The sequence below is a fragment of the Mastigoproctus giganteus genome, chromosome 8 (assembly GCF_048544385.1).
Source record: "Mastigoproctus giganteus isolate SK-2022 chromosome 8, ASM4854438v1, whole genome shotgun sequence".
NCBI lineage: Eukaryota > Metazoa > Arthropoda > Arachnida > Uropygi > Thelyphonidae > Mastigoproctus > Mastigoproctus giganteus.
This window is the reverse complement of record NC_143582.1, coordinates 182,562,918-182,583,387: the sequence shown is the minus strand read 5'-3', so window position 1 is coordinate 182,583,387 and position 20,470 is coordinate 182,562,918. Positions and strand designations below refer to the sequence as shown.

The following is a 20,470-nucleotide window of genomic DNA, read 5'->3' as shown; positions in this document are numbered from 1 at the left end:
GAATTTTCCTAAATTTGTTATTAGCACACATCCTCCAATTATATAATTACACTATGAGAAAATGACTCCCACTTTATAAACTTCTTCTCGAGCAAGCTTGGTTTTTGTCAATAAATCAAACAATCATTCATAATTGAAAAATATTTAATTGCTCTATATACATAAGTTTTATTAAAAATTGTGCAACTGAAAAAAATTATCCTAGATTTCTCTTATTTAAAGAGGAAATGCATACAGCTATAAATATTCTGGAGAACTTGCATATTTGATATTTGCTCTTCCAATTCATCAGAATTTCGAAGAGCAAATTTAAATTAATTGCAGTAGGGAGACTGGCATTCACTATAAAGTTGAAATATGACTTATTCAACTCATCCTATCTACATAGCCAATAAATGCAAGACAATTGGAAAATTACCTCAGACAAAATAAGTGCAAATAATTGAAATTAATATTAATAAAACAAGTGAGAGTACTTGTTCAGCTCATCTACTTCGGTAGAATTATCTATGATTCCACTGCTTTGATCTTAGAATTAGCATTAGCATTTGTAGAGGCACATAATACAAGAAAGCAAGCTTATACAGCATTAGCCAAAAAAAAAAAAAAAAAAAAACTTTCCATTTCACTGATCCATTCATCTGAAATGTTTGTCTAGTTCTGCCTTGAATTTATTTAAGCTATCAACTTTCACAACAACAGATGGAAGTTTGTTCCAGCAATCAACTACCTGCTGGCTAAATGCAAACTTCCACACATCTAGTCTACAACTGTCTTTCCTCAGTTGCCCCCTCAGGTTTGTAATCTGAGCAAGAGGCAGAATCCCCTCAGCATTAAGCCTGCTCAATCCATTCAAGGCCTTATACACCTCGATCAAATTGCGTCGCAGGTGCCTAGTCTCCAGAAGCTGCAATTTGCAGAACTTAAGCCTTTCTTCATAAGAGCATGCCCTTTGTTCCCTTCACCAGTCTTGTTGCCCTTCTCTATACTCGTTCTAGCAACTCTACATCCTACCTAAAATGAGGCTTCCAGACCTGTACACAGTACTCAAGGTGTGGCCTGACAAATTGCCTTATATAAGGGGATAATCACCTCCTTATCATTGCTCGCAAAACTCTTGTATATCACTGACAAGACCCCATGGCCTACTCTGGCAGCCTGTCTGCACTGCTCAGAAAACTTCATACCTGACAGCAAAATTACCACAAGGTTTCTTTCATTCTCCACTACCTGAGTATAACACCACATGGTACATTTCTCTGGGGTTACTGCTACCCATATACAGTACTTTGCATTTGTCAATGGTAAACTTCAGTTGCCACTTCTCAGCCCATCTACCCAACTTTTCCAGATCCTGTTGCAGCAGCATACTGGCATTACTGTTATTAACAATCCTGCCAACCTTTGTATCATCTGTAAACTTTGACATTAAGCTTGATATACCTTCATCGATATCATTGATAAATATAAAAAACAACAATGGGCCCAACGCCGAACCCTGAAGGACACCACTAATAACATTAGTCCACATAGAGCAGTACCCATTGATCACCACTCTGTCTTCTCCCACTCAACCATCCTTTTGTCCATTGTAGCAACTTACCTTTAATGCCATACGGCTCCAATTTGTACAGTAGTCTTCCATGTGCAACAGTATGAAAAGCTTTCCTGAAATCCAAATATATGATATCAAAATTATTTTTTGCATCCAGTTCCTTTGTGACCATATCATAGTATCCAATCAAATTGGTCAGACAAGACTTCCCGTTGACAATCCTAGCATCAACCAAAAAAAAAAAAACCCTTATTTCACCCATCCACTCGCTTCAAATGTTTGTCAAGTTCTGCCTTGAATCTATTTAAGCTATCAACTTCTACAACGACAGATGGAAGTTTGTTCCAGCAATCAACCACTCAGTGGCTAAAGGCAAACTTCCGCACATCTATCCTATAACCATCTTTCCTCAATTTGAATTTATGCCCTTTCGGGTGATTATTCTGAGAAAGAGGAAGAAGCCCATCAGCATTGAGCATGCTGAAACCATTCAAGGATTTATACACCTCAATCAGATCACCTCTCAGGTGCCTAGTCTCCAGACACTGTAATTTGCAAAATTTAAGCTTTTCTTCGTAAGAGCAACCCTTTGTTCCATTACTAATCTTGCTTCCCTTCTCTGTACTCGTTCCAACAGCTCTACATCCTTCTTAAAATGAGGCCTCCAGACCTTTATACAGTACTCAAGGTGCGGCCCGACCATTGCCTTATACAAGGGGATAATCACCTCTTTATCCCTGCTAGAAAAATTCCTGTATATCATTGACAAGACAGCACGAGCTACTCTTGCAAACCGTCTGCACTGCTCAGAAAACTTCATATCTGCCTGCACAATTACCCCCAGGTCCTTTTCATTCTCTACCACTGTCAGTGTAGTACCACACAGTTGATATGTTACTCTGGGGTTACTGCTTCCCATATGCAGCACTTTACGTTTGTCAATGTTAAACTTCATTTGCCACCTCTCAGCCCATCTGCCCAACCTTTCCAGATCCTGCTGCAGCAGCGTACTGACATTAGTGGCATTAACAACCCTGCTAACCTTCGTATCGTCTGCAAACTTGAACATTAAGCTCGATATACCTTCATCAATATCATTTATAAATACAGAAAACAACAATGGACCAAACACTGTACCCTGAGGGACTCCACTAATAACATTAGTCCACGAAGAGCAGTGTCCATTGATTACCACTCTCTGTTACTCACTCTTATAAGGGTTTTATCTGATTTATGTATAAGTATACCTCACTATCCTCACTCTTAGAGCACTCTCTCTCTCTCTCTCTCTCTCTCTCTCTCTCTCTCTCTCTCTCTCTCTCTCTCTCTCTCTCTCTCTCTCTCTCTGTGTGTCGGTGATTTATTATTCTCAGCTTGTTTCATTCATTGATTTTTTTTATATATACAGGGTCAATTAGACTTACGCATACACGCTTTAACAATCTATATTTAAATACTTTTTTTTTTTTTTTATCAGCAGAATTACGTGTTTGAATTCTATTTAAAAGAAAACTCATTTAAGATGTTCAAAATGTTCTCCTTCAGCAGGAATGCATGAACAACTTTTTTTCTTTTTTTTCAACACTCTATTGAATAAATCAGTTGAAATTTCGCATGTTTCCTTCTGTATCACTATCCACAGATCTTCCAATGTTTTGAATTTTGAGCATACACCTTATATTTCAGGCATCCCATTCAAAAAAATCTAAGGGACTGAAGTCTGAGAAACTTGGTGGGTATTCAAAAAAGCACTCCCACTGTTAACTATCCACATTATTCATGAAATTCCTTGTCTGGAAAATTACAGACAGCAGTATGAAAATGTGGTGGTGCAGCATCCTGTTGAAAAAACACCAGCCTAAATATTCAGTACTGCATAATACCTTAACATATCAAGATACATCTCCCCAATAACAGTGCCATTGAATCTCTAAGGTTTAATAATCACACAAGAGGCAATTCCTATCCACACAGTTATCCCACCAGGTTAACATCTTACTGCAAGGCAAGGTGAGAATTTCCACTGGCCTAGTGAATACAGTTGTGATGATTCAATCCATCAGGGTCATCTTCCTGATGGATTGAAACATACAATAATTGAGATCTAAAAGGCTTTGAATTTATGACCTTTAAGATTCTTATAATACTCAACTGACTCCACTGCAGTTCTCATGAACACAGTTTTGTTGACTTCTAAGGGGAATATTCAATTGCATTCATGACAGCTTCAATGTTTTCGATACTTCTAATAGGTTATTGTTAGACATGGATGCCCTTGTTCTGTATTGTCTTTCCCATGCATGCTGAACCTCCATGACATTTTCAAATTTCCAGTACCATTTAAGAATTGCCTTTCTCTCATCAAAATTTCATGTTCTCCATCATTTCCATGGGTTTCTGCCAATCTGAAAAAAAGAAATAATACAGATTGGTCATCTAATTCACAAATTATGGATTGTTAAATGTGTGTACATAATTTTGACTTGCCCTGTATTCTTATACAATTTATGTATGAACTGGTGTTCTGTGTTTCTCTGTAGCTATCTATATGTTTTATTTTTCTCAATCAATCTTGTTAGCTCTTGTCATCCATTTTGGTATTCTTCTGTGGTACTTCTCCAAGGGATGCAATGTTTCTGGTGTCCAAATTAACTCCTTTATAAATTTCCCATGATGCATTTGTATAACAAAACAATCATCTCAGTTCAGACTCAAAAAATAGCTTAATCCTTTCCCTTTTTTCACCAAATTTATCTGAACATTACTCACATTATAGTTACTACTTGCCATCAACTCCTGCACAATCATATTTTTGATATAAATTTGATCTGTAGTAAGGACTCATTCAAGGACATTAACATCCCATGCACTATCTCTGAAATGTTGGTATAAATAATAACTATTCCACTGGTTCAAAAAAAACTCTGATCCCTCTTGGTGTACTGCTGGTCATCAATTTCCAGTATATAACAGGTAAATTAAAGTCACCTATGATGAGGTACTCATAATTGCCCATTCAAGTACCTAAAGAGATTTTATCCCACTCCTGCAGTCATTTGACTATTCACAGTATCACAAGATCAAATTTTCTTTTACTGTGAGTCATCTCATACAACAAAAACTTAACATTCCCAGACTTGAACAGACTCCATGTCACTTTCAGGAAGCTTTTAATAAAAAGCATGATCCATTCTCTACTCCCTATCTCTCCTCAACACATTATATTCACCATAATGAAGTTCTTTATTCCCTAACTAAGGAGTGCATCATGTCTCAGTTAACCCTATAATATTGCATTACCTAACATGACCAGAAACTCAAATTCATATCATCTGTACAAGCTGTACTTGCTACCTGGGAGTCTAAAACACTGATGGAACTGATATTCGGGTGACACTCAACTCAAGTGGACCCAATTTCGGCGAAGTCCAGACGGTCTGTGACAGCCAAATCCTCTACTTGCACCTTCACGATGGTGGGACTGTTAGTAATACTGGGTATAACCTCCATGCACAAGCACATGGTGGGTGACCACCCAGGTGTGAACCAACGTAAGCAGGGGTCGAGGTGTGGTGCCCACACCACATGGAGGAACGCCGCCCCTCTATGTTACCAGGCAGTACTAGGTGGTAGATGACTCTCATCAACCGGTGAAATACCACCACTTTGCTTATTGGAGGCTTGAAGTGGTGGAACCCATGTTTAGTCTCTAGAGCTCAGTTCCGGTCAACCCTTCCCTATCTCTTCCATCATGCAGTATGATTGATGACTTTTGAGGTTATGATGAACGTCGTGGCGAGATCCAATGTTCCTTACATTTCGAGGGTACAGCTCTAAAACGGTTATCGCAGGCCGGCCGCTAGTTAGTACACCGGACCGAACCTATTGGTAACTCTCTAGGAGGCTTCCGGATCAGCTAGTGTATAATCTTGCTACCTCTACTCTGCCAGATAGTGACTGGAGGGAGTCCGAGTAGTGTGTATGCGGGGAGCATTGTCGAGGCCACGTTATGTCAAGGAGCTGGGTATATTCTTACCACATGTACGCCATATCCAAAAATTTCATTACTTCATACAGCATGTCCCACCCACTTTTTCTTACTATTGAATACACCATGAATTGTCAAACTAATAGAACAAGCTTATCTGCGAAAAGATCTAAACCTCCCAAGGACTTCCTAATTCATTTCACAAATATACGTGGTCTCAATTCTAATCTCAACGATGTCCATTTCCACTTGCAGTCTGAAAAACCCCATGTACTTTTTCTGACAGAATCTCAGTTATCGGTTGATTCAACTACTGCTCATCTCAGATGCCCAAATTATTCGCTGTATGATTCCTTTCGCCTCAAAGGTGGTACTTGTGCATATGTCCGTTCTGATATTCCCCGTCAGAGACTTGGCAATTTGGAATCTCCTCTCTTCGATCTTCTCTGGCTTAAAATCTCTCTACTTCATTGTGTCAAATTCATCTGTTGTCTCTACCGTTCTCCCAACTCCACTAATCACATGGAGCTCTTTGACTTCCTCTCGTTGAAACTTGACTTTCTCCAGTCCAACTTTCCTAAAAGTGAGGTAATTTTCCTTGGTGATTTTAATGTTCACAACTCCAGCTGGCTTCCTTTTTCTAGTCACGCCGACCCAGCAGGTCGAGATGCTGAGGCTTTTGCAATTACTAATGACCTAGCACAGATTGTTCATTTACCTACAAGAATACCGGACAATCCGAATCATACAGCCAATACGCTTGATCTTTTTCTCACAAACAACCCTTCTAAGTACACGGTCGAAGTGAGAGGTCCTTTAGACACTTCAGATCACAACTTGGTGATTGTCTCTTCTCCAATGGAACCTTTATCTCATGGCTATTCCCAACATCGTGTTGTTTGGCATTACAAGAATGCAAAATGGGATGACCTGCGTGACTTCTTTTCTTCTTTTCCTTGGTCGGATTACTGTTTCAAAACTACTGATGTCAACGTTTGCTCAGATCGTGTCAGTGAAATTATTCTTGCAGGAATGGAATCCTTTATCCCACACTCCACTTTAAAATCTCATCCTTTATCTAAACCTTGGTTTTCCAATAAATGTGCTAAGGCTGTTCAAGAGAACAATGTTGCATATCGTAATTGGCTTGTTTCTAATTCTTCAGTTTCATTTTCTGCCTACACCAAAGCTCGCAACAATTGTAAAGCAGTTATTAATCAGTCCAAACTAGAGTTTGAACAGGCTAAGAGTAGAAAACTTGCTTCTTGCCCTAATGGTAGCCGAGCATTCTGGTCTCTTGCCAAAGCTATTGGCCGCAACTTTTGCCCATCTCTGCTTCCACCTCTGTCCAAACCAGATGGTTCTGTTGTCACTTCAGCCAAGGATAAAGCTGACCTGCTAACATCCCATTTTTCTTCCAGCTCATGTATTAATGAACTTGGTAAAACACCTCCCACCATTCCCAACACGGTCCATTCAATGCCTCCTGTGGTCTTCCGTCAAAAGGATATCAGAAGGATTTTGATGAATCTTGATGCTAAGAAAGCTCCAGGTCCTGATGGTATTTCTCCACTTGTTCTCAAAATCTGTGCTCCTGAACTTACTCCTATTCTTTGCCGCCTTTTTTCACTTTCTTATTCCAAAGGTGTTTTTCCTTCTGCTTGGAAATTTGCTCATATCCAGCCAGTTCCTAAAAAGGGTGACAAATCCCTCCCATCCAATTATCGTCCCATTGCAATTACTTCTACTCTTTCTAAAGTAATGGAGAAATCAATTAACCGCCAACTCTTAAACTACCTAGAAACCTTCCGTCTGATCAACGATCACCAGTATGGATTCCGCCAGTGTCGATCCACTGGTGATATCTTGGCTTATGTTACCCATTTATGGACTACTTCAATGGAAAAGTTCAGTGAAACACAAGTAGTTGCTCTTGACATCTCAAAGGCTTTTGATCGTGTTTGGCATAAAGGTCTTCTAAACAAGCTTCCATCTTATGGTTTGCCAACTGTTTTTAGTAATTGGTTATCCAGTTTTCTCTCTGATCGCTCACTGAGGGTGATGGTAGATGGCTCTTTGTCTTCTAACTTCTCCACTAATGCCGGTGTCCCCCAAGGTTCAGTTCTTTCCCCCACTCTTTTCCTCTTGTATATCAATGACCTTCTTCCATTGACTGGAAATCCTATCCATAGTTTTGCCGATGATAGCACATTGCATTCAACTTTCCGTTTTGAGAAATCTTGTCCTGCTCAATCAGCTTCAACTTCTCGAAAATCTGCTACCAATTCCTTAAATGCCGATCTTCAGGTAATTCTCCAGTGGGGCAAAGACAACTTAGTTGATTTCAACCCTTCTAAAACTCAGTCTTGTTTTATATCTCGCAAAAAGGATTCTTCTGCTCCTATGCTTATCTTTAGTGACACTCCGATTTCTAGGCAAAATGATATATCTCTTTTGGGGATTACCCTGACTTCTAATCTCTCTTGGCACAAGCACATTACAAATATTGCTTCCTCTGCATCTAAAAAACTTGGTTTTCTCTTTCGCTCTCGGCGTTACTTTTCTTCCAAACAGCTGCTCACTCTGTATAAATCGCAAATCCGCCCTGCCATGGAATATTGTTCCCACATTTGGGGTGGTGCCCCCAAAACCTCTCTCAGGCTTCTTGATTCCATTCAGAAGAGGGCAGTTAGGTTAATTAATGACTCATCTCTAACAGAGTCTCTCCACTCGCTTTCTCATAGATGCACTGTTTCTGCTTCTTGCCTCTTTTACAGATACTTCCATGGGCACTGTTCTTCTGAATTGGCTTCTATAATTCCCGCTCTCTCTTTCAAAACAGTCCGAACACGTGCCACCACCAGCCAACATCCATTTACTGTCCAACTTCAAACCCACAGAACCAACTTTTCATCTTCCTCATTTATTCATTCAACTGCCGTTTTCTGGAACAACCTTCCTTCATACGTATTTCCTGAAAATTACAATCTACAGAAGTTCAAGTCCAATGTCAACAGATATCTTCTTTCATCTTCTCAACCTCCAACCCAAGCACGGTACTAAGTACTATAGGTTCTAATACCTCTCGTGTTTGGGGTTCACATAAAAAAAAAAAAAAAAAAAATCTGTGCATTACTCTTGCAACACCCTTGCATTAGATGTATCAGCGTAGTATAATTTTTTTAAATAATACTACCCCTCATACATTCCTTATAGCTACTTAAATAAGTCTTCCCCGTAGCCTATAATTATTTAGTAATTACTGTTACTTTTCATAAATTTCATGGTTTGCACACAAGTTCTCTGAATAAAAGTACAAATGTAGCTTTGATTCATCCACTATCTCATATCTTTCTCTATTTTTGCAAGAGGTTTCCCTCCCTCCCTCTTCCAACTGACAGATTTCCTGAATCCTTAAAGCATTAACAAAGATCTTTGCACCTCCTGTATTCAAATTAATTCCATATTTATTAACCAAAATTTCTAATTCTCCTTTTTAGAGAATTAATGAGCTACACAGAAGTATAACTAGGGAAAGGGGAAGGGGTTACATCCTCTACTATACCCAGTAGCGTAGCTACCCTTTTTCGGGCTGGGAGGCAAAGAACATGTTCAGGCCCCTACTTAATTAATGAAAATTGCAAAAAGAGGAGACAGCTAAAGATGCTGGGCCCCTAAAGAGCCCGGAGACAATTGCCTTGCCTGGCTACATGGTAGTTATGCCACTGACTATACCATATATCTTCTCTATAACTCATTAATTTTCTAATAAATTCAAACAAAAATTACTCCTGTAACAAATAACATGCTCTGTTAGGGAAAGCTATGCTGAAAAAAATTTGTTATAAGCCCATCAGAGTTGCTCTCAGACACAACCACAGACATAACAACATTCTGACTTATTCTGTGGCATATTCCCAGCCTGAACTTATATTTCATGACCAAGCTCTCAATTTGTTTTTTCTTTATATCATTAGTTCTCATGTGCATAACCTGATACCCTTAAGAACTGATAACTGATTACTAGTAATGTAATGTCAGGTATTGTAGGAAAAAGAAATACTCTGGTTCTACGGTTCTATTCCATTTTTTTTTTTTTTTTTTTTTTTTTTTTAATATACTATATCCCTGACTTCTTTAATGAATCAGTTCCCCATTAAAACTGCCTCATTTAGAACCAAACTATTCTAATGATGCAGCCCTGGAGCCCTTAAACTTTTAGGAGAGCATCACATGTTATAGTGCTGGACATTTGTCTAACTGTCAAGCTTGCAAATTTATTACTTTCCAAGGCAGCTACCCATTTTCTTAGTCTCACCTTGTACAACAGTATGACCCTTTTAACTTCAGTTCATTGAACTTCCTACATCAAACACACAGATCGCCATTAGCTAGAGGAGGTTTCACTCAAATGCAAAACTGTGAATATAAGAAACAAGATCATGACTTAGAATCACCAATGGCAATTCTGCCCATCCACAAAAAACCACATCTTCCTGAGTCATTCTGTTCTTGCTACTTCTAACAGAAACCACAATTAATTTTAGATAAAATTAAATTGAAATTACAAAAATATAAAATATATTCAATAAAACTAAAACTTGGTTCTATTAAGTTCTTTCAAAACTAGTTCTCAAAGTATGTACATAAAAGTTTCTGAAAAGTGCTTTATACAAAACAGCCTTACTGAGTATGTACCCCACAGAACTGCTGTAATTAATAAAGCCCATGGCAGCTACACCATGATTTTAAATTCTTACTTTTTCAAGCCATAATTTGTGTCCCAGCGAGCATGTGCGCACGCACGCACGCGCACACACACACACACACAAGGAGTAACTACTTGGAAACTCAAATATATAACTTTTTATTTTATACTTATAATGATTGAATGATTTAATAAAACAAATTACCTGTAGCAGTTGTTATTAAACCTATTATAACTGGCCATGGTGAGAACAGCCCCCCATGCTGCCCCTACAGAGTAAAATATCTGTGTAGCAGCATCTCCCCATACCTAAAAAAATAATAACAATAACAGTAATAATTGAATGTACAGTAAGTTAAAGAAATTATTTAAGAATGAAGCAATTTGCCATTTATTTTGGCAATTTCATGTAATTAGATAAATACAAAGATGTATTTGCTTTTATTTCAAACATTTCTGATTTCATATGACAATTATACTAATAGTGTACAAGTGATGCATTTGAAAATAACAGATTTTTTTGTAAATCTGTTATTTTCAAAAATTATGACTTGATTCTGAACATGTATTACAGAAATTGGATAAACATTCAAACATTACTCTTGTCTTCCTTAGTAATAAAAGCACAACAATAGAACAACAGAATAATCAGAACAGTAAAACTAAAAGAGATTGCCAAATCATCTCAACTACTAATATATTTTGATTATCTAATGAACTATTTTAATTTAAACAATAAATGAAAATTACTATTTTCATTTATCGTTTAATTTTCATCAGTGAAGAAGGATTAGGTAATCTATCCAAAACACTTGCAATGATTCTGTACACTTTAAATCCAGAATAAAGTTGTATTTTATAAGAGGAAGACAGTGAAGGAATTTTTCTTAGTATTAAATTCCCACAATATAATATGATCCCTTATTAAAAATTAAAGACTGTAACAATTTAAGGTGAATTTTAAAGAGATTAATAATGTTAACCCAATAAACTTGTGATATAGATTACATATAATTCATTCTCAAACTTTGAATAATTCTAATTTTACATCATGTTTCACTATGCAGAAATATCTAAACTTGCATAAAAAAATGGAAGCATCAATTTGATAGTTTCATTAGAGACCTTTTCGTACATAAAATTTTTTTTTGGTAAACTTTAGTATATGGTACTAGCTCTGAACGATCATTCCAAAGCATGACATGAATCAGTGATTGCGTCATGATAGCCCTACCATTCGCTGCTAATTACCAATAGTTTGCATTAGAGTGCACTAGCAAACCTACCCTATCCCCCTATCCCCCCTCCTGCTGCTGAATTACTAGACTTTCCTCCCTTTTGTGCCCCTAACTAATCTTGTTACTCATTTGCACCCTTTCCAACAGAGCCATGTCCTTCCTAAAATAAGGTTTCCAAACCTGTATATATTACATATTATTCTATATATATAATATAAATAAAAATAATAGGTTGTAGTGATGAAACTGAACATCTAAAAAAGAATGAAAAAATATTAATTTATTAAACTGGATTATGGATCTGGGGCACTACTAGTTATAGCAGAAATACCCAACAACCATAATGAAATTTTATTTAATTTTGGGTAATCTGCTTTTACTTTGCAGGCATTCTCAATTTATTCCATTGTAATTACACTTGACAGGTGAGCACTCCTACCCAATATGCTGATTGTATACATTTGTCTTTATTATATATATATACAGTAAATCCTTGCTAATCCGGATTAATTGGTGGGAGAGATCATCAGGATTATGCAATAATAAAGGTAGTCACAGCGGAGTCATTACCATGAACGGTCCTGTGGGTCGCTACATGGTCACGGGCCTGTAGGTTGCACCTATCTAGGGTACTGGTGGGGTAGCCACACATCACTCTGACTGCCTTTATCTCATATTACCCGAACCTATCACAGCAGGTTTCTAGGGTCTTAAAATCTCATGGGATTAAAATCTCCACCTTACTGCGGAGCGGACTAGGCTACCGCATTTCTTGTCATGACTGCACTAGTTGCTACGTAGACTCGGCAGCACTTCTGGTCAACCCAACATGACATTGATCCACGCCACGATGTTATGGTTGTCGATCAGTCCTGCCGTTACCGGCACCACGCCTGGTTGGAGTTACTGCACATCTCGTGCTCTAATACTTCCTTTAACAGAAACAGAGGATGTCGTGTCCATCCTATTACTGAAGCAACCATCCTTATGGCTGAAAAACATTGGCAATCACAACATTCCCACATGTCACAGCCACAAGCTTTGCCTTCTAACAGCTAATTGTTGCTACACACAGTTCACCATACATGATTGCCATCGCACACACACACAGGTTCTGTATTTCTAGACTTTTAGATTAACCATTAAAACTGATAAAGGGAAACATACTGCCCGAAAGCTCTTTTGTATTACCGTTTACTGTACGTATTTTGACATTAAACCTATTTTAACTGCATCTTGTTATTTTTATTTCCATTCGGCTCTGCACTGCATTGTATAATAAATTCACAAACAGTTAGTGATCCTTTTTATTTTGATCAAACCTGTTTTATGTGAGAAAAGTCTGGCTGGTTCATCTTTCGCACACATTACTGCCACATTTCACAGCATTGCAGCACATTGCACTGTTTCAATGGTGAAGTGATTACAATTAACAGTGTCAAATGTTTATCAACCTATATATGAGATATATAATGTTTCCTCTATGTAACACTACATATCACATTTAGGAAACCTAACATTTAACTTTTGCCGACTGGGCTAGCCAGGTGGGTAAAGTGCCTGCCTGGCAACCCAAAGGTCGTGGGTTTGAATCCCACCTCAGGCTTGGATCAGAATAAATGCAAAAACTTTGGGAGGTGCATTATGGCCACAGAAGCCAATGCAGTAACAACTAACAAAAAAAAAGTTTAACTTTTGTTCCTCTGTGTGCAGGATATCCTCATGGGCTATTAAAAAAAAAAAAAAAAAAAAATGGGTATCCTATAATGCCATCGGCAAAAATTTGACACATCAGTTAGCCATTCGTGCAGAGGGAAAGCCAGCTCTGATATGAAGAATGAAGAATGCCTGACTTTCGGACATGCTTCATTCTTCATATCAGATTTGCTTTGACTGAAGCATATATAACAGCTTCAATCAAAAATAAAGTCATACTATTTGGAAAATTTTTAACAATGACCTTGCATACAGAAGTATCCACTTAAAAATTGTTCAAATTAAGAAATATATTGTCACCAAAGTTGTAAACAAAATATTTGAACAGCACATCTGAGTGTTTATAAATTTAACTGCTGAAACAATTACTTAAAATCATAAAAAGAACTCATATTCAAGTTAGTTTGCTTTAAATACAATAGATTTAAATTTTTAAATACTTACTTTAAAGGACATGAGTAGTTCCCATCTTGGTGTAAGATAAAAAACAATTCCTTCCCAAGCTCCAGGAAGAGTGACTCCACGAATCATAAGAATCACCAATACAATGTAAGGAAAAGTTGCAGATACATATACGACCTGGAGTCAAGATAGTGTAATATTAGTTTTATTTGTTCATGGTAAATATAAGGTCACATCTAACTTAACTCATGTTTAAATTTTATGCAGCAAATACAAAAATGACAATAACAAGAATCATAATTGGTAAAAAGAAATGCTATGATAATGCAACAATATTTCTGCACTTATCTGCAAATACAGAGCAATTGATATATGAGTAGCTCTACTACAGAACTGAAATCAAATGAAAACCAGATGGAAATGGTTATAACTGATAAAGTAGAGAAATTCATGTAGAATCAGTGTGAATGTGCTAGCTACTGCATGGAAGCCATTTCTGAACTCTGCTAAGTAGACTCTTTTATTACTTAAAAATCATTTGTTATCTTTTTGTTTCAAATTAATAGTGTAATCATTATTTATGTTTATTTGTTTATTTTATTTTATTTTATTTTTTTTATTTATTTCTTATTTGGCCTAGGAAATTACACAAAAATAAAACAGGAGAGAATTTTTCTGTCATTATGTTCACTACATCGGTATAAATATTCTTTACATCATTCTTTTATAAAAATCCATAAAAGTTAATTAATACTATAACAATATGATTTTATAAGCTAATTATATAACAAAATACATAATGCAATTTTATAGCAAAGGATGAATATAGATAGTGTCACAAACTGAGAATAGACAGCATATTGTGATTATTGTAGTTTCATATCTCTTCGTCTATTTTCAATTTAAATTTAAAACTGAAGTCATGCCTCAGACTAGAACAACAAAGCAGAGAACTCTGAACAGTGGGAATGTTTCTGTGCAGCACAGAACTGCACAAGGGTAGTTCTCCTACAAATCATGGTTATCTGTCTTCTGCATCTAAACTTGACAGCCTTTATTTTTCTTTTCTTTTGTTTCTTTTTTTTTTTTTTTTTTTTTTAAAAAGGATGTTCATATTTCAAGCCTCTACTAGCTGAACAAGCAACTTCTTTTAAAACTGTTTGTGGTGAAGGTTGTTTTGAGAAGGAGCTGTAACCTTCACCAAGGTGAAACTTTTCAGATCTGAGACAGCTACTTCACCCACCATTTCACTGGTTTTTAACTGAACAAATAACTTGCATAATAAGGTTAGCTTTACCTACAGTACCCATATTTCTTGCATATTCACAAATACTGACTGTCTTTTCTCCCTCTTTACTTTGCCTTCAGTTATTATAAAAAAAAAAAAGTGAAACAGAAAGCATAAGTACAGTTTTGTCTTTCTATTCTTTACTCTCTTATCAAAAACCAACAATCCCATGCTTTTCAATTTTCTTTGTTATCTTCACAATGGTAATCTTCATGTTTCCATAACAGTGCCTCTCAGGTGTATACTTAGCTCATGAAGTTCGTCTGCTAGTTGAATACTAGTGTAAAAATCACTCGGTGAATAAATGAAATCCACTATCCTCAATACTGTGTAGTAGTGTTTTAAATTACAACAGTAATGACACTACTGCAGTAGGATCTAGAAAAGTTGGGCAAATGGGCTGAGAGGTGGCAACTGAAGTTTAACATTGACAAATGCTAAGTAGTGCATATGGGTAGCAGTAACCCCACAGTAATGTACCAGCTGTGCAGTATTACACTCAGGGGTACCTTCACAGAGAATGAAAAAGATCTGGGGGTAATTATGCAATCAGATATGAAGTTTTTTGAGCAGTGCAGACAGGTGCCAGAGCAGGTAATGGGGTCTTGTCGATGATATACAGGAATTTTGCTAGCAGGGATAAGGAGGTGATTATCTGTTTGTATAAGGCAATGGTCAGGCAATGCCTAGAGTACTGCATATAGGGTCTGGAGGCCTCATTTTACAAAGGATATAGGGTTGCTAGAACAGGCACAAATAAGAGCAATGAGATTGGTGAGGGGGACAAAGGATTGCTCCTACCAAGAAAGGTTTCAGTTCTGCAAATTGCAGCATCTGAAGACTAGGCACCTGCAAGGTGATCTGACTGAGGTGTATAAGGCCTTGAATGGTTTGAGCAAGCTCAATTCTGATCGGATTCTTCCTCTTGCTCAGAATACGTACTTAAAAAAAAAAGTAAAGTGCAGCCATTATCAACCCACTGCAGGATGGAAGCCTCCTCAACAATTCATGCTGAGGGAAATGGACCATAATCTGCCACGCTGGTCCAGTGCGGGTTGGCAGATCAACCGTATTCAGCAGTCAGGGGCCTGAACCCCAGTCTACTCAAAGAGCATGTGTTACTGCACTCCCGCTCCTGACCACTCAGCTATGGAGGCCTTTAAGGGAGCATAAATTCAAACTGAGGAAAGACAGTTGAAGAACAGATGTGTGCAAAAATTTGCCTTTAGCCAACAGGTGGTTGACTGCTGGAACAAACTCATTGTGACAGTTGATAGATTTAATTAATTCAAAGAAGAACTGGACAAATTTTTAGAGCAAATGGATGGGTGAAAGGGGGAGTGTTGGTTTTTTTTTTTTTTTTTTTGGTTGATGCTGTACAAGCTTGCTTTCTTGCATCATTAGCATAGGCATATGACGCAAGAAAGCAAGCTTATGCAGCATCAGCCAAAAAAAAAAAAAAAAACCCCTTCCACTTCACCCCTCCGTTCATCCAAAATACCTGTCCAGCTCAGCCTTAAATTTATTTAGGCTTCAACTTCCCCAACAAGGGATGGAAGTCTATTCCACCAACCAACTACCTGCTGGCTAAAGGCAAATTTCCGCACATCTATCCTACATCTGTCTTTCCTCAATTTGAATTTATGCCCTCTCAGGTGATTATTCTGAGCAGGAGGCAGTATCCCATCAGCATTGAGCATGCTCAAACCATTCAAGGCTTTGTACACCTCTATCAGATCACCTCGCCGGTGCCTAGTCTCCAGACACTTGTAATTTGCAAAACTTAAGCCTTTCTTCGTAAGAGCAACCCTTCGTTCCGTTCACTAACCTTGTTGCCCTTATCTGTACTCGTTCCAGCAGCTCTACATCCTTCTTGAAATGAGGCCCCCAGACCTTTATACAGTACTCAAAGGTGCGGCCCGACCATTGCCTTATACAAGGGAATAATCACCTCCTTATCCCTGCTAGAAAAATTCCTGTATATCATTGATAAGACACAATGAGCTACTCTTGCAGCCCGTCTGCACTGCTCAGAGAACTTCATATCTGCCTACACAATTACCCCCAGGTCCTTTTCATTCTCTACCACTGTCAGTGTAGTACCACAGAGTTGATAAGTTGCTCTGGGGTTGCTGTTTTCCATATGTAGTATTTTACTTTTGTCAAAGTTAAACTTCATTTGCCACCTCTCAGCCCATCTGCTCAACCTTTCCAGATCCTGTTGCAGCAGCATAGCGTCAGTAGTGTCCTTAACAACCATGAAACCTTTGTATTGTCTGCAAACTTGGACATTAAGCTTGATATGCCATCATCAATATTATTTATAAATACAGAAAACAACAATGGACCCAACACTGAACCCTGAGGGACTCCACTAATAACATTAGTCCACGATGAGCAATGTCCATTAATTACCACTCTCTGTTTTCTGCCACTCAACCATCACTTTATCCATAGCAACAATTTGCCACCAATGCCACACTGCTCCAATTTGTGCAGCAGTCTTCCATGTGCAACAGTATCAAAAGCCTTTCTAAGATCCAAATATATAGTATCAAAGTTATTCCCTGCATCCAATGTTTTTGTGACTACATCATAGTATCCAATCAAATTAGTCAGGCAAGACCTTCCCTTAACAAAACCATGCTGTGTCTGAGCTATAACTAAATTCTTGTCAGGATGATCCTGCAGTGCTTCTTTAACCAGTGCTTCCATTAATTTTCCTGGAACAGAAGTTAAACTCACAGGTCTATAATTACTTGTGTCAGCCTTTGATCCTCCTTTGTGAATTGGGGTTACATTTGCACATCTCCAGTCTGTGGGTACCTCCCCTGAGTCCAAGGAAGCTCTCATAGTTATGGCTATCGAATTGCTTACTTCCTTTGCTGCCTCCTTTAATATAACTGGATAGATCCCATCCACCCCAGGTGCCTTTCTTGTATTTATCTTCAACAATTTCTCCTCAACTTTACTCTCAATTATTACAAGATCATCTAGCTTACTGCCAGTGTTTACTTCATCTATGGCATTCCCCTTCCTGAATAACTCCTTGTGTGTGAATGTAGATGCAAAATATTGATTTAGTTCATTAGCTACCTGAGCAGGATCACGAACAGTTGAACCATCGATATCAAGTGGACCAATCTGATTCATCCCCTTCCTTGTAGAGTTTACATAAGTAAAGAACTCCTTGCTGTTTTTCTTTGCATCCCTTGCCAAAGATTTCTCGTAATCTGCCTTCGTCTGCCTAATCTCCTTTGTAACTTGGTTACAGATCAACTTATATATATCATAGGCTTCTGTGTCACATGTTAATTTATATGTATCCCATGCATTTTTCTTCTCAGCCATATGTCTCATTAGTTCATCTGACATCCATTTAGGCCTGAACCTTGAACAATATTTCTTAGTTGGTATGTAAAGCCTAGTAGCTTCTAAGATAAGTTTTTTGAATGCTTCCCATTTTGAGTTTGCTGTTGGTAACATCATCAGTTGCTCCCACTGTATAGAATTTAAATACTGTCTCAGACCATCGTAGTCGCCTTTACGAAAGCAATAACCCTTCCCTTTACCCCTGATGGTAGTTACCTCCTTGAGTAAATCCCACTTCAGCACACTGTGATCACTGCCACCCAGTGGTTCCTGTATCTGTAGATTCTTATGCCTCTACTAATGCTAATGTTAAAATTATGTAGTTTTTGGATGAGTTGAAGCATAACCCTTAAAGTGAAAGTCAATCTGGTCTTATTGAACTATCACTAGCAGGCTTTTCAAAATATAGAACACAATATGTGACAGATAACCTGTTTCTGAGTCAGCTAAAATAAATACACAAAGGCCCACTTTGTTAGCTTTTGAGGAGTATAATGTTTGAATGAAATTCTATCAATGAAACAACCAGTAGTTTTTTCTGAAATATTTCTTCTTAAAACAAAATATTCATAAAACTTTTCATTCCGATAATCGAATATATTTTTTCTTTAGATCCCCTACTTTAAATTCTTTTTGTTATCTATTTTGTTGGGTGATCATGATATCTGCAGAAATCTCTTCCTGCTAAATGCAGTCTTAAAAAACAAAATTATTTGTGTCCATTCTACAAATCAGTATTATTTTATATTTTCATTTAGTCCCATATTAACACCAAAAAATTCCTTCCATTCATTCAAATCCTGAATCAGAACATTCTAACAATTTCTTCATCAAAAAGGCTTTTACAAGATGTTGATGCCATGCCTAAATACTTTCAACACTTCTCACATAGAGTGTAATATACTCAGTGACTTCTAAAATAAATAAAAATGACTGCTGCCTACCGTTAACGATTGAATACAAACATCGGTCAAGTTTTTTGTATTGTTTATATATAGTAAAATAATTATGCCCAGCACAGGCAGGAAAACTAATTTCATAGCTGGCAACAATAATAATCATGGATGCCACAACATCAGACAGGAAGCAGAATTTTATGATGTCATGGTGGCCGCAGCATCAGACCACAAAGGGTTAAACATGCATTAACAGCTAGTAGCACGAGTATTAGCACAACTTGCAATTCTGTCAAAAAGAATTAGTGACACTTCCTAAATCCATATACACTACTAAGCCATTTTAAATCTCAATGGGGCAGTGAATTTGTTACCTGCTCTCGGTGGAAAGCTTTAAATGCCATTAACAAAATGTTACAAACAGCAACGGCGCCTCCGTAGCCAGGTGGGAAGGAGCAGCACTGCGTAGCACACGCTTCTTGATTAGACCGGGGTTCGAGCCCGTCACCACCAAATATGGAGGATGCGGAAAGGTCAGGGAATGACCACTGCATATTCCGGAGCAATATGGCCTTAGTTGCTAATGCTCCTAAAAACCAAATAACAAACAAACAGCAACTAATCTACATGATTTTCTACTGAGAAGCCTAATTTTTCAATTTGCATATAGGAAAACAATAGCACTCAATTGTATATATATCACATCAAAAGCAAAGTTGCCTGGTGATAAACTGCAGATGATATGACTCAGGTAATCATGGCTACAATGCTATAATCTGAATGATAAAAACTGGCTGAAAATTAAAACAGAATATTTATTTATATTTATCTGTAAATGCAGTTTTGCATTTATATAACATTGCACAATTAATAGTAGTGCAGACATTAAAAAAAGTATTACCTTTCCAGATGACTTAACACCCTTTAGCAAACAAAGGAAAACAACAATCCAAGCAATAAACAAGGTGAGAACTAGGGGCCATTGTATTCCACCCAAATCATGTATACCAGGACTCAACTGGAGGACATAGTTCCTGAAAAACAAATCATAATTTTCTAATGAAAATCTACATCTAATGAGCTCAATGATAATATATTACTGATTTCAATATTAATTAATTTTTTGGAGTGGCACAATGTCTTCTCACATATAAGAGTTTGTAGGAAATATTCCACTTGTGCAGGAATAAAATTCCAAAAGTAGCTAATAAAATTGGAAGGGGAAAACACATAAAATTCCACTCCATCCACTTTTTTTGTAGAGATGAACATTATAAATTATGTTGTTAGATCAAATGATTTCTGTT

The 20,470-nt window shown here is 37.4% G+C and overlaps 1 protein-coding gene across 1 annotated transcript in view; it reads right to left on the bottom strand.

Annotated features, from left to right (window-relative positions):
• Positions 1 to 20,470, bottom strand: part of LOC150082051 (sodium- and chloride-dependent glycine transporter 1-like) — a 158,944-nt gene that overhangs the window by 93,888 nt on the left and 44,586 nt on the right. The window contains exons 5-7 of the mRNA XM_090379081.1: positions 20,065 to 20,197; positions 13,650 to 13,784; positions 10,457 to 10,560 (exon numbers count right to left, since the gene is read on the bottom strand). Coding sequence (XP_090235207.1) covers positions 10,457 to 10,560; positions 13,650 to 13,784; positions 20,065 to 20,197 — 372 coding nt within the window. The remainder of the gene's footprint in view (positions 1 to 10,456; positions 10,561 to 13,649; positions 13,785 to 20,064; positions 20,198 to 20,470) is intronic.